General features: G+C 42.6%; 2 protein-coding genes across 6 annotated transcripts; one reads left to right on the top strand and one right to left on the bottom strand.

The window, feature by feature from the left end:
* Nucleotides 1-816: 816 nt before the first annotated feature.
* mdh1b (malate dehydrogenase 1B, NAD (soluble)) lies at nucleotides 817-4,770 on the bottom strand. Its single transcript, XM_014151282.2, has 10 exons — nucleotides 4,685-4,770; nucleotides 4,446-4,558; nucleotides 4,187-4,321; nucleotides 3,895-4,037; nucleotides 3,331-3,607; nucleotides 2,924-3,152; nucleotides 2,517-2,658; nucleotides 2,020-2,195; nucleotides 1,286-1,425; nucleotides 817-1,021 (listed from the first exon to the last, which is right to left on the bottom strand). Exons 1-10 carry the CDS (start codon nucleotides 4,704-4,706, stop codon nucleotides 980-982), a joined length of 1,419 nt encoding a protein of 472 aa, XP_014006757.2. The 5' UTR covers nucleotides 4,707-4,770; the 3' UTR covers nucleotides 817-979.
* Nucleotides 4,763-13,707, top strand: fastkd2 (FAST kinase domains 2). Of its 5 annotated transcripts, XM_014151279.2 has the most exons (13): nucleotides 4,763-5,019; nucleotides 5,257-5,333; nucleotides 5,509-6,217; nucleotides 6,521-6,624; nucleotides 6,767-6,875; nucleotides 8,222-8,345; nucleotides 8,539-8,678; nucleotides 9,940-10,112; nucleotides 10,657-10,820; nucleotides 11,128-11,355; nucleotides 12,606-12,699; nucleotides 12,857-12,971; nucleotides 13,348-13,707. In XM_014151279.2, the coding sequence occupies exons 3-13, from the start codon at nucleotides 5,579-5,581 to the stop codon at nucleotides 13,459-13,461; spliced, it is 2,004 nt and encodes a 667-aa protein (XP_014006754.2). In that variant the 5' UTR covers nucleotides 4,763-5,019; nucleotides 5,257-5,333; nucleotides 5,509-5,578; the 3' UTR covers nucleotides 13,462-13,707. The 5 variants fall into 5 exon arrangements, with proteins under 5 accessions (XP_014006754.2, XP_014006753.2, XP_014006756.2 ...); XM_014151278.2 differs by lacking the exon at nucleotides 5,257-5,333 and having other exon boundaries at nucleotides 4,769-5,019; XM_014151281.2 differs by lacking the exon at nucleotides 5,257-5,333 and having other exon boundaries at nucleotides 4,839-5,019; nucleotides 5,548-6,217.
* Nucleotides 13,708-14,209: the final 502 nt, after the last annotated feature.

Genomic DNA, 14,209 nt, shown 5'->3' on the forward strand with positions numbered 1-14,209 from the left:
ATTAATGGAATTTTACAGTATTTCAATTAAATGTTAAGGACAAAATTACTTTAATTTACTGCCTAGTATGGACAATATTACTTTTATTCACCGCCTAGTATTTTTTGTTGTTGTAGTGAGGACAGTAACATTAGGACCCCTCCCCCCAAAAATGTAGTAATTTTTTGTTATGTTCAGCACACATATCATTTAAAAGTATGCATTAAGGTGTCTAATATAATAATTGTAAAAAAACAAATGCAGTCATTTATAAATGCATTTATATAGCTTCCAAATATTTTTTTATATTGGAGGGGTAGCAAGATGGTTGCGCGGTGGCTTCAATACAGCACACCATCAGTGATCCAGGTTTTATACACACCGTTGCTGTAACCCATGGACACTTGGACCCTTGTCAGACAGACTGCCGCAGAGGAAATGCACACCATATGTTAGACCTGCAACTCACCACAGGCGTTTGCATATTTGAGTCAAAAGCACTAGGAGGGTGTCAGTGTGAACAAATGGTGAGCTAGCCAGCCCAGTGCTGTGTTACAGTACTGCCATGAACACTTGGCTGGTATGCATGAAGACAAGAGCCTCTTGAAAACAAGACATGCAACTCTGCAAACATTCCTTACTAAAACCTTGGAGTTCCAGCCTTTGATTTTTGGATTCACACCCCACCAGTTACATAAGGCTTACAGACATGGAATCTGAGAATGGCATGAACTATGTAAAAATAACTTCATAGCTCAAACAATAAGTTGAAGGGGAAGGATGCAGGGTGGAAGAAGGATTCATTGGGGAGAGAGGCAACCAGAAGTCCAGCGATGATGATATTCATTGAGGTCATCACTATTTATTTAGTCACCAAAAACATAAAACATTCAACCTTTAATATGCAAATGATTGTCAAAAAGTATAAAGACCATTTTTGTTTATTTTGAACAAACATATAACAACTCCGACTGAAAGCGCTTCAGAAATTAGTGTAAATTCATGCAGTGTCTTTTCTTGTCCTTGATGCAAGATCTTTCTCCTATGGATAGTGTAAACAAAATAGAAACACAAATGGAACATTACTTTGTAATAAAAGGTTCACGAAAAATCAATGAATCCAAAGGAATGAGGGCAATGCAGTGCAAATGTTTCCCCTACCATTAGTACAGATCAGGTTCCCCCCACAATTGTTTTCAATTGAAATCTTAGAGGTCCTGGAAAATAATCTAAAAACACTGGCACAGAAGCATACCAAGCTATGAGACGTTGATTGCTGTGCCTGTGTCCTAGTTACTATACTCACCTCCTTGAGTTGGTCTGCAGCAATCTGCAGTTTGGCCCTCATCTCATCACTAATGATGACATCAGACAACACGGACCATCTACCATCCTGGAAGCTCACTGGCATTGAGAAGACTACACCAGCTGGGAGGTTGTACTGTCCTGCAGAGAGGCCAAGAGAAGACATATCAGGGCCTTTATTTAAAAAGTGTCTTAGAGAAGGAGTGCCGATCTAGGATCAGTTTGACCTTTTAGACACTCATACTCTGAGACACTTTATGAATATAGGCTTCATAGGCAGCACTTATTTAGTATGCTTACTTACTTCTTTGTGTTCTTATTTTTATTTATTGTTTGTTTTTGTTAGACCTTATGCTATTTTTAGTAATACATTGTTATTGATTACTGCATTGTTGGGGTTGAGCTTGCAAGAAAGGCATTTCACTCTACTTGGGCATGTGACATTGAAACTTATCCTGGAACACATTATATAAAATGCTGATACAATATATAAAAATGACTACATAGCCTGGTCCCAGATCTTTAGGTGCTTTAATAGCCAAATCCTATGGCTGTTGTCAATGCTAATGTTACAGCACAAACAGATCTGGGATCAGGCTTAATGATGCAGTCTTTCTATAGCCAAGTCATGTCAATGACTATAGGAGTTGGCAAGTCTGCACAAACAGATCTTGGACCAGACTAGTATTATTCCCTCCTATCTGCAAATGTCACTATATTGACTTCTGACCCGACCTGTGCTGAGTATGCCTAAGGAGAGGACCTCCTCAGCAGAAGAGTTACAGTTCCAGGCCTTTAGAACTGCAATGATCCCATTAGTGGCTGATATGGCTGTGGCCCTCTGGGACTTGGAGGCTACAGTGGCACGTTGGGAACTGACCAAATTCAGGAAGTCAGTCTGTAGCCATTTCCTTTGAGAAAAAAAAGGTATTCAAAGTTTGGGGTGTACTATGTGTGTGTTAGAACTAGAGCACTGATTACAGGGAGGTATATTATCAAAACTTAGTGCAGTGGTATTTTATGGTAGTTGAATTTAGGTATGCAATAGCACAGGAACAGTAGCTTCGTCCCAGATCTGACTGTGCTGTCTTGCCAAATCCGAAGGACATTTTGGCATGACAATGACCATAGGAGTCGGCTATACAGCACAAACAGATCTGGACTGCAGGAACAGTACAGATTCATTGATAAACATCATTTGGCAATAATGTCTTAGCAAACAGTTAAGTTACATGTCATATATCATCTTTAGGACTGGCTGAGAAAAATCTGATGGTCCCCAGATGGCCCCTTCGTAATGGAAAACCTTCGCCCTCTGCAGGTCAACATGGGAACTGCCGCTGACGTTGCCCCAAACGATGACATCTGTCACATCTGACGGAGACGATAAAGAAGAATCACATGAAGGTTTGAGGGTTTTTTCCAATTTAAGGTGAAAATGTTTATCCATTTTATAGATACATATATAACGGTAATGAAAAAATGAAGGAAAAAAGGATTGAGCTAAAAGTTGATTTGAGGAAAGTTTCACTTGGAATGACTGGGATATGTTGTTGTCGTGTACTTTAGTTGAATGCACTGACTCAGTCGCTCTGTATAAGAGCAAAATTAATGTAAATGTACAATTTTGATTTGTTACCTGCAGTCTTCACAGATAGCTTCTGTGCAATGTGGGCTCTGGCTTCGTACTCCAGTTGAGTTGCCATGCCGACAAAGCGTCCGCTGTCAACCGAGGGAGCGTTGTCTAGCAGAAGGGAGCACTTCAGGTTAACCAAGGAGTTCCCAGCCACAATCACCGCCACGTTCTTGTGCGCCCTTTCGTCGATAAGGCGCCCATACTGTTGGTAACGCTCCGACACCTTCCTCACCTTAAAAATAATAATATGGTCATTTAGCAGATGTTTTTATCCAAAGCAACTTACAGAACTGTCAACATTGACACATGTTCAGCGTATGTGGAGTGGATGATACAATAATCCAACCCACAACCCTGGTGTTGCTTGCACCGTGATCTAACTAACCCACCGAGCCATTCGAACTACACACCTTGCTTTCTTCATCATCCTCCCCTCCACACTCAGGCCAACTGTCATCCAGGAGGATGATGAAGTGTGCTTGTTGGAAGGCCTGGTCCAGCTCTGTGTAGACAGTGACTTTATGGAGCTGTGGGAGGGCCAGGTCCTCTGTCTCCATCCTGACCCCCTGCAGGTCCTCATCGATGGCCCCCACATCCAACAGGTGGAGGCTGATGGTTGGGGTGTCCCGGAATACCCCAGGGGCAAACAGCTGGGGGATCAGGATGTAGCAGGTCGGGTTAAGAGCACTGCAGGGTAGCAAAGGAGGGGAACAGTGGGTTAAATCTGTTTGTGATGTAGGCCTAAAGCCATAGGAGTTGGCAAGACAGCACAAACTGGTCTGGTAGATTAGGATGCTTCGCTGCCTATAACTTCTGTACAAGACAAACATATTTGAGCCAAACATTTTCAATATTTTTACTTCATATTTTCAATGGCAATAGAAATGTAATTTTCCTTCCTGAATTGACTCAATTGAAATGGAATTGATCCCAGCCCTGCCTCACATTGAGACACTGCTGGCTACCCTACGTACCTGCTGATCCATATGTGCAGTGGCTTGATGAGGCTCTGATGGTACACCTCCTCCTTCATGCACAGCTCCCGTGTCAGCAGGTTCTCTGTTGCAATCTTCATCATCAGTTCTGTCGTCATATCTGAGGTGAAGCCATAGTAAGCCTGGAAGACAAGCAGCACTTTGACATGATTTGATCAGGATGTTTCTATTCTTGCTGAATCAACTGATTGTGGAGTTATCAACAAAGTAATAATTGAAATAATGCCAGACTGATAGTTATCTTTGAATAAGGGTGATGTAGTAACATTACCTGTACATGTTCTAGGAAGTCGCTGAAGCCCCCTAGAAGCATTCCTTTACCCCCACGGTTGATTAGTTCCCTCCATATCATGGGGGAATGCTCATGCTGCCAGCCATTTTCCTTGCAAGTGGTTTCCAGCCATTGCTGGGAGGTGGAAAGAGAGGGTGACAGATTGTCTGGACAGAATATCTCTAGTTTAGGCTACACATTGACAAAGTAAAGAGACCATATGAAAATAGAATTGACTGAATGTAATAAATGCATCTACCTGCCACTCATCGGGGTGCATGCAGAGCGTGTGGATGCTGAACTTTGGCAGAGATCTTTGCAGTAAATCTGCAAGAAGTTCAGCTTTGGCAAAGTACGGGCAATTTGCCTTGCCTGCGACAAAAACAAGTTGTCATGTATGGAATGTCATTACCAGAAGGTCATAAGCTCTTCCCATTTAGGTAAGTCAGACATTTATGTCTACATAGCTAATACAACCTAAACTTAAACAAGTCTTACCAGCAAGTACAAATTTTGCCATGTTTGTTGGCCGGATGTCAGTTGTTGCTAGGAAACCAGGGGTGTTATTTTAATTGTGTCCGATAGGAAACATATTTATACGGAAGTTTAGCTGAATATTTTTAGAATTGTGTAATTAAATATGATATGAAAATTCAATACATATTCACTATAATATTCCAAACAAATGATGGATATAAATATTTAAAATATCAAAGAACTAAAACTTAACATGATGTAACGTCGTTTTGTAATGGACGAAGAAGGACCCATTATGGCTGCACACACAGACAACTGGCATGTGAAATGGACTGGACAACATAGCTAAGGCCAGGGTAAATTCGTTTACATTCAAATATGATGACATGTCGTTATGTATGTTTAATGTATGGACATTCTAACTGGAGTGAGTGAGTTGGCTGACGATACTATAGCTAGCTGGCTAATGTCTGACGCGACGTTAGCTAGCTAGTATCATGCGCTAGTTGGCCTTGTGACCGATTTACATCGCATTGCAATTTTCACACTGGGAAGTAATGATTGTCTTACAAACAACATTTTATTGTTTTCAGATAGTGGAGACACGCGTTTAGATGTAGAATTGACTCGAGTATCAGTCTATTTTGCTAAGGAAAGACTAAGCACAGTGGTAAGCTTATCTAAGGTTAATAACTTTGTAATGTCACGTGCAATGCCACGCTGTGTTATTTGGCTTTCCTTTTTGTTCTAGTAACGTTAGCTGTTCAAGAGGATACTTTGATGACTCAAAGGTGTTGCTGTACGAAACACTCATTGACTGTATGTATCGTGTTATATAATTTCAGATGATAGCTTCCGTTTTGCATTTTAAAACCACTACCTAGGGGACTGGTATCTGTGCAACAAAACAACACAATGACAGCCCGTACAGCAGAGGTGCTGCTCAGGTGGGCCCTGCGGATATGCAACCACCGACGTCCATGGCAACACCGTGGCCCTCAGATGTTGATGATAGAGAGCTTTGACAGAGGACTGTCTCATATCTGGAGCAAAGGACCAAGTCATAGACCGTTGGCTGGACTAACTATATACAAAGTGAGGTATTATTCTCAGGGTAAAACATATGGGCAGGACGTGGTGGAAAGAAAGCAAGGCAACTCCATACAGACTCAGAGCTCTGAAACCTGGTCTTCACAAAGTCGGACATCCCCTGACCAGCCAGCCAAAAGGGTGCTGTTTTATGACCAGCTGAGGGAGTGCGGTTCCCCCTCGGATGTGCTCGACCTGGCCGGCCAGTACACAGCCACACACCGGCGGGTGAGCAACTGCCTGACGCGCTGCTGGGAGTCCACCAAGAAGATGTCGGAGGAGCAGCGACGCTACGAACTGCGCATTATGTTCGAGCACGCTGGCTTCGAGGAGCTCCTCCAGAGGACCATGCAGGACGCGCGGCACATGCGCAGCGAGGACCTAGCCTACAGCCTGCTGGCCACAGTCAAGCTGGGCGTGTCGCAGCGCAGCCGAGTGGTCCAGACCCTCCTCCGAGTCTGCCAGGTAACCAATCGGAGACAGGTTGTTAGTTTGTTACAGGCCAGGCCACCAATCAGATACTTGAGTCCTGTTAGCGCTGTTCAGCATGCAAGTGTTTATCTCATCTGTGTCTGGCGGAATTCATATTTTACATTTTATATTTATTTTGGAGTCCTGACTTAGCCCAGTTGCCAGCCTGTCAGTGAACAGTAACCTCACAGACTGGCACCCACCAAGAGTAGCGCTGTAACTCTCTCTCAATATTTTAAAATGCACGCTGGACAGTATTCCTATATGATGGTGAAATGCCATGCTTTGTCCCCACAGGAGAACCTCAATGAGTTTGATGAGAAGTCCCTGTCAGTGCTGGCTTCCTGTCTGGAGCACCTGGAGAGCAGCCCCAATGGGGACGCACTGAAGGAGGGAGTCAGGTGGGTTCCAGTGACATCTGTTTTAACAGCGGCAGTGATTCTTCAAAAATGACTAGAGTGCCATTTCCTGTTTAACTCCCCCAGGTCCAGTGTATTTCTCCAGTACAGTACAGTGTATGACCGTGTGTGTATTGTTTTCTAGGCTAATGATCGAGGCTCTACTGCCGAGCATCCAGAACGTCATGTCCCTGCAGACCTTGATGCGCCACATGGGCCGGGATACCCCGGTGGACATCAAGAAAAAACTGGAGGTGTGTTAGGGCTCATCCATTGAGCCAGTGAGTTAAATCACAGTTTAGCGAACCTTGGTGGTACCCTGTGGCAAACTATATACATCTGGGCCAGTATTCATAAAGGGTCTCAGAATAGGAGTGCTGATCTAGGATTAGGTCTTCTCTGTATCTTTTTCATTGTGATCGTAAAGGAAAAGTCCTTACAGCTGTCCCTGACAAAAAAATCTTTGTCGACCAAGAGTCATCTGTTCATTTGACCAATCGACCGGTCGAAATTTTTAAATGTCTATTTTTCCATATATAGACACACCCTGTGGGATTTAATAAAATCAACTAGGCTTGCACATTACTTCCCTGTTGCACAGGCTACTGAACCTATCTGATGCTTTAAGCATGCTGTGATTAAATAATTAAGACACACAAATTGCTCATGAGGGAGCCAGAGATCAAGGTAGCCTAACCAGAAGAAAGAAACCTGTTCCTCCTGTTTTTTTCCCTTTCACCCAAATGGTTATAGAAAGGGAGAGAAATGGAAAGATTTTTCAAATAGGCTACATTGAGGCCGGTAGCCTAGGACTCAGAACATAAAATTAACATTTTGGTCCGCCAGCCACTGGCGGGTAGATATAAAAAAAAAAATCTACCAACCACACTGAATTTTTACCAGCCAAAATATATTTCTTCTGCTAAAATTACACCAACAAAACACAAAAAAATGGATGAGCATGCTTTGTAATGTTTCTAAAACAATACATGTATTACTAGTAAGAAGTGATGTTGTATATTATTTAATTAAACATTTTGTGATCTGATTCTTTTAACCAAAATATCACAGCTGAGACAAACATTTTCACGATGTTACGTCGGTGGTGCGACTCCAGACATGTTTGTGCCTGCTGTGAGATTGAGTATGAATAGTAGAAGCATTGTCTTCACTTCCTTAGCAGTTGAAACGTAAACATGGAAAAACAACCTAGCATGTGAATAAAACAATGTAAATAGCCAAGAAACACAAGGACAAAGTCTCACTTCAGTAGACTTCTTCTAAAAATGAATCTTTCGCTCAGCTCTTCAAGTGCGCACAGCCCAGCCAGGCAGTGTTGCAGCGAGAGGTGGAATAGGCTATATAGGATTCGTAGTTCTTAGACTTGGTGCGATTAATTTACCAGCTATTAAACAAAATGGCGGAAATACTTTGAAAACAGCTACTGCAGCATTTATTTGATAAATTATTGTGCAACTGCCTGACCCCAAAAAAAATGGGGTCAGCCCTGAAACTCCTAGATCAGCATTCTTACTCTGAGATTGTGAATATGGGCCCTGACCAGTAATAACAATGTTTCTCTTGCCATCCCTCCATCCAGAGAAAGGCCCTGTCATTGGCAGACCAGTTCACTCTTCCGAACTCCCAGTATATGATCACTACGCTGGCCTCTATGGGCTTCTGCTCCAAGCCACTGTTGGCCATCTGCAGCAGAAAGATTGCAGGTGAGACACATCCTATATGCCAGACTCGACTGACCGGAAACCAGTGGACGTAAGCCACTGTACTCTGCTTAATGTGTTTGTTTCACAGGATCGGTTATTTGATCAGTGTCGGCTCATCATTCTCAACTAATGGTGCAACTGTTTTATATGTGAAAGACTACTGTACTCTTCCTTCCTCCCTCCTGCATCACAGAGCACGTCCATGGAGTCCCCTTCAACCGCCTGGTGAATGTGCTGAGGGCCTATAAGGAGCTGCACTCCAGAGACGTGGCCCTGTTCACCGCCATCTCTGACTACGTGGCCTCCAGCATCTCCATGTGGAACAACAAACAGGTGACCTATACCATACTACTGTATACTATGATATACCATACTACTGTATACTATGCTAGAATTGACCATACTACTGTATACTATAATTTACCATACTACAGTATTCTATACTACACTATATATACTAATACTATACTGCTTACCCCCTTAGCTACATTATTTAGAGTAATATTGCCTATATTCTTATTTGCTATAGCCTATTTCAATTCATGTTATATTTACAGAATGCACGAGGACAATGTAGACATTGCTAAGTTTCACTAAAGCAGCGCTAAATGTTCTTTCCGAAAATATGTTCTATTTTTTTCTCTCGCCAATGAATTCTCCAGCTGCTCTATTTCATGATCAAACAATTAGCCTTCAACTGTGTTAGATTATCTCAAAGTTGTTAGTTGTTTTTGAATAACCTACAAATATGGTAGGTCTAAGGTAATAATGAGAGAGAATAGCAAGATGTAAACATTTAATGAGAAATTTGAACAAAACTTAGTTGATCAAAGCATTATATAACAGAAATAATGCATACATGTGGCGCTGGGAGAGAAAAAAATCCCTCCTTCCCATTGTGAACCAAACTGTCAAAAGTCTAATCCTACTAATTTCAATATCACAAAAGCACTAAGACCAATTAAAATTATGAAAAGTATTTCCCAAATATTCTAATAAAGTGTTTGTCCTAAAGTTTCTCCTTTTAAATGTGAACAATTATGTAAGTCGGAGTCTGTGCTATTCTCAATCACAACTTTATTTTGAATGCCAAATTATATTTCAGGCCACAAGAAGTGAAATTGTGCCAACAATACCAAGATTGAAAAATTGTGTTAGAAAGCTGAGGAAAGCTTGTGAAAGAGAACAATGTGTAGCCTAAGTGGCATACGCCTATTTCCATATTATTCTAGCTATGTGCCACCTACCTTAAACTCATAGTAGCCTAGGCCTAATATGAGAGGAGGATTAGGAAAAATGTGAATCAGTTTATAATTATGCAGGCGGTTGGCCAATAGGGGGTGATACCATCATATAGCACAATGTTTTAGGAGTGCATAATCACGATGGGGAAAAGATTGACATCGCCCAACCCTAATACAGTTACATAGATTTATGCAGCATGGGAGCATTGTTTCTGCTAAACTGGCCTTTGATAAGGTTTCCATAGCTTCTAGCACATAGCAGACTGTTCAGTGGTGATATTTATCCATAAGAGCCTGTTTGAAATGGGAAGTTTACTCCTCTCCTCTCTAACGTGTTCTGTCGGTTCCAGTTGATTCTCTTCCTGTCTGCGTTTGAGGATCTAGCGTTCTGCCCCGCGGCCATGTTGGACGCCTTCGCAGAGAGAGTGACCAAGAACCCGGACGCCCTGGGGCTCAAAGACGTCCTCAGCGTTCTGAAGACCTACTCGTCCCTAAACCACAACCTACAGGGCTACAGAGAGCCGTGAGTCTCCACCATAGAAATAGAATGTACCATAGAAATAGAATGACATTGTTGACATTTTTATTTCTATGGTCTCTAACTCGCCATACCCTCTCCGTTTCCCTCCCCCCTCTTCTCTGCATGACCTTAATATGCGAAGTTAAAGCATGGCTAACTGTACTTAGAGGCCTGGACCCTGTTTGAATACCTTAAATGTATTAAATAAATACCTTCTGTTCTCCCAAACCTTAAGTTACAGTATTTACTGATTCGACTAGGTTGGTGAAAGTTGAAGCAGTAGGGTCTCTCACTTATTCAATTACTTCCAGATCAATAGTTACCGCAAGGAACAGAGTAAGCAAGGCTACATTTTGAAGGAACCTACAGTAATCTCTGTGCTTCCTGCTATATAGCACTTCTGCAGTTTGCATGTATTTGTAAATGGAGATGGGTTGTCAATCAATATTCAAAGCAGTCACATAATACAGATGACCACCATATCCCGCTGAATGCAACCTAACTCTATATGTTTCTCTTGACCTGACTGGTTTCTCACTGGCCATAGGTTCCTGGAGGGCATGACCCACGTGGTGGTGTCCTACCTGCCCAAGATGGCTGCCTCCGAGCTGCTGAAGGTGGTCTACTGCCTGTGTCTGCTGGGCCACTTCCCCGCCGCCCCACTGGAACAGCTGCTGCAGCAGGAGACACTGGAGGAGATCAGTGCCAGAGGTCAAACACTGTCAGCCTAAATAAAGATAATCATATCTTATTAGATTTTCAAATCATTAGATTTCGGGGGGAAAAAACACTTACACATCATTATTATATATCTATTATACATTATTGTAATACAGATATGCTGAATTCCAAATCGAACTGCTAGCCCCTACCCCTTAGGTGCTCCTGTAGGAAGTGAAATGGGTGTAAGCAATATGGCAATATTTCTACCCAGGCAATAAGAAGGCAGGAGGTTACGATTACCATCTTACTTAAACCTATCCAACCAGCTGACCCCTTGTCCTCCATGTCCATACAGGTGGGCGGCTGCAGAAGGGGATGGAAAAAAAGCTGCAGATAGTGGACCTGTGTCTCAGGCTGGACCAACCTTCTCTCCCTAAGCCCCTGACCGTCCCTCCCGAGGCTCTGGGCTCTCCAGCCCCTAACGACCTGTCCATTAACCCAGGGCTGTCTATGACCCTGCAGAGCATCGCCCAGGAAGGGCTGCTACAGGAGGGCGTGATGGTCGAAGACCTATACTTCATAGGTAAATAGGACCTCTCTGTTAGCTTGGTTCCAATGTTCCCTCAAAAAAATTTTGGTACTGAGCACATTTCAGTTATGCTGAGCGCAAACTTGAACGTTGTGAAAATTCTGTGCAACCTATGGCGCGCGTTTACTGTGAACACTGAGGCTGTATCCGCTTTAAGTTAGTTTAACAGTGGCCAAGTAGACTACTATGGCTATTTGATGATAATGTAGGCCTATCAGCGTGGCCAAAAACAATGGAGAAAAATGCATCCCAGAACGTTTTAATATGGAAATAGAACAGCTATCATTCAGCCTACAGTAGCAGCCAATGTGTGGTGTTCAGTGTAGGCCTACATTCCATCAGACTTTTAGGGGAAAAAACATGCAGGGCTTGACATTAACCTGTTTATCCACTTGTCCTTCAGACAAGGAGGAGACTGAATGTTGTTTGATTCAAGAAACCACTTTTCAAAATAAAATGCATAATTATTCCCATACCAATATTACAGAGAATCAGACAAATTATACTACCCTTTGCCTATTGGCTACAACACTGCCCCTTTAAGACAAAAAAAACTCCAACTTGCTTTTCAAAGATGGCTAGAAATGCAAACATTTTGTGCTCTTGTAGGAAGCAACCACTCCCCCATTTGTTGACGAGAAATTAGCTATAACTGGGATAATAACTCTCTAACTAGCAAAGAATATGAACAAATGTGCACAGGTGGCTACATTGCTTGGTCCCAGATCTGTTTGTGTTGTATAGCTCATGGTTTCCTGAAATTGGTCCTGGGACACCCCCTGGGTGCATGTTTTGGTTTTTGACCTAGCACTACACAGCTGATTCAAATAAACTCATCACACTTTGATTATTTGAATCGGCTGTGTAGTGCTAGGGCATAAACTAAAACGTGCACCTGGGTGTGGGGGGCCAAGACCGGGTTTAGGAAACCCTGGCTAGCTAACTCATATGGTTGTATGGCATTACAATGACCATAAGAGTTGGCTATACAGCACAAACAGATCTGGGACCTGGCTACCTCACTGTTTGGGGTCATTATGTTGTGCGTTATGTGGGACAAGGCAGTCAGACAGCTTTACATATGTGTTGAGTTGGGTACTGTATTTGAACTTGTCGGCATTAGATGTGTCCCCCAATTATTTCTTCACCAGTGCTCAATAGTGCTTGTGCTTTATTTTAGCAAATAATTGTTTCTGTTGATAAAAGGATGTCATATTACGGGTTGTGTCTGGGTTGTATTACAGATGGTGTGATAACCCAACCCAAACCTCTACAAGAAGCCACAGGAGGGAGGGTACCATCTGAGGGAGAGTTTCTTCCACCTGAGCACAGTCAAAGGTTACTAACTAACGTTGTGGAAAAACAATTACTATCTGTTAAAGTTACAGGATTATATGATTCACTTCATCTGAATTAGATCTGTGATCTGTTTCAGGCACACCAATGTTATCCAAATTAGGATCAAACTGTTCTTGTATTCTCCCCCCCGATGTAGAATTGCAGTATTCTGCGCACCCCCGTCCTCTTTCTGTTATGGTACCTCCCGTCCCCGTGGCAACCTAGCTATCAAGATGCGTCATCTGACGGTCCTAGGATACACCCCAGTCGTGGTGAGTCTTGCACCCCAATCTTGTAGCCTAGGCTCTTGTTTTAAGCTCTCGCTAATGTGAATATGTCTTAACTGTCTCTTGTTTGTCTTTTATTAACAAACAAATGTCCTTCTGAGATGATAAAGATGAACTTGATATGGTCTTCTGATTAAAACTCTTTGTACCATCCTATTTTGATAAGGTGAAATGTGAGCCATGTTTAGCATTGTTATTTATGAGTCTTTGTACATTTGAGAGATTGTAATATACTGAAATAAGACATGTTGCATAGCCCATCCTGAACTTGACTCGACTTCAAGGCCCCCTACTAGGTACCCCCACTTTTACCCTTCCCTCATTTGTAAGTACATTTATTCCCGTCCCTCTCCATTCCTAGGTGTTGGAGCACGAGCTGGACAATCTGTCCGAAGAGGAGAGAACAGAGCTCCTCAAATCACGGATCTTTCCAGAACAGGAGAGACCTGCTAACGTCGAACAGATGACAGACTGACGGACATGGAGAGAGCAGGGACATGGCTCGTTCAGTCAAGAGAACCCCGACCTGGTTCTGTGGTCAGTCTGGTCACGATCCGGTCCTGTTCCGGTCCTGTCATTCGTTGCACAGGAACTGCTGGTATACTGAATTGACTACATGAAGACTGTTGTCTAAAATGTCTCTGTGTGAGTGTCTGGACCATACAGTTCACTGCGTAATGTCTCACTATTTAACTATAAAATAAATGTGAACAAACTCCCATCTGTGTCATTGCTCCTCATATTTTTGATGGAATCTGTGTTGGAGCATAAATGTTCCAGTTTATGTGTAAGTAAGTTCAATCCTGTTGAAGTAACTTAAAGTTTAGTAACATAACTTTAAGCATCTTAATACCTCTCGTGGGTTATTCCTAAATAGTCTAAAATCATATCCTCGCCGCCTCTCCTTCATCTGCACTGACCTGAAGGAACTGACCAGCCTGACCAGAGGAAGGAAAGGAGACGAGGAGAAGAAGCTACTGTAGACTATTGAGACAGAGCCATGTTTCTACTGGGTTTGTGTCTCATTTAGAATACGTCACTTAAGATGAATCTGTGGCCTTGCCTAAAGTGAGGCCCAATCCTAAATGGACCCCTAGACCCTACACCCTGTGCACTTGTGGAGATCGGATATGATTTGATGGGTTTAAGCAATATGGTGAAACTTCAACCTAGCCTACCAGAGGGCCAGTTGGAATTAATTGCTTATACCCGTTAAATCCTCT

Source organism: Salmo salar, chromosome ssa17 (assembly GCF_905237065.1).
Source record: "Salmo salar chromosome ssa17, Ssal_v3.1, whole genome shotgun sequence".
Taxonomy (NCBI): Eukaryota; Metazoa; Chordata; class Actinopteri; order Salmoniformes; family Salmonidae; genus Salmo; species Salmo salar.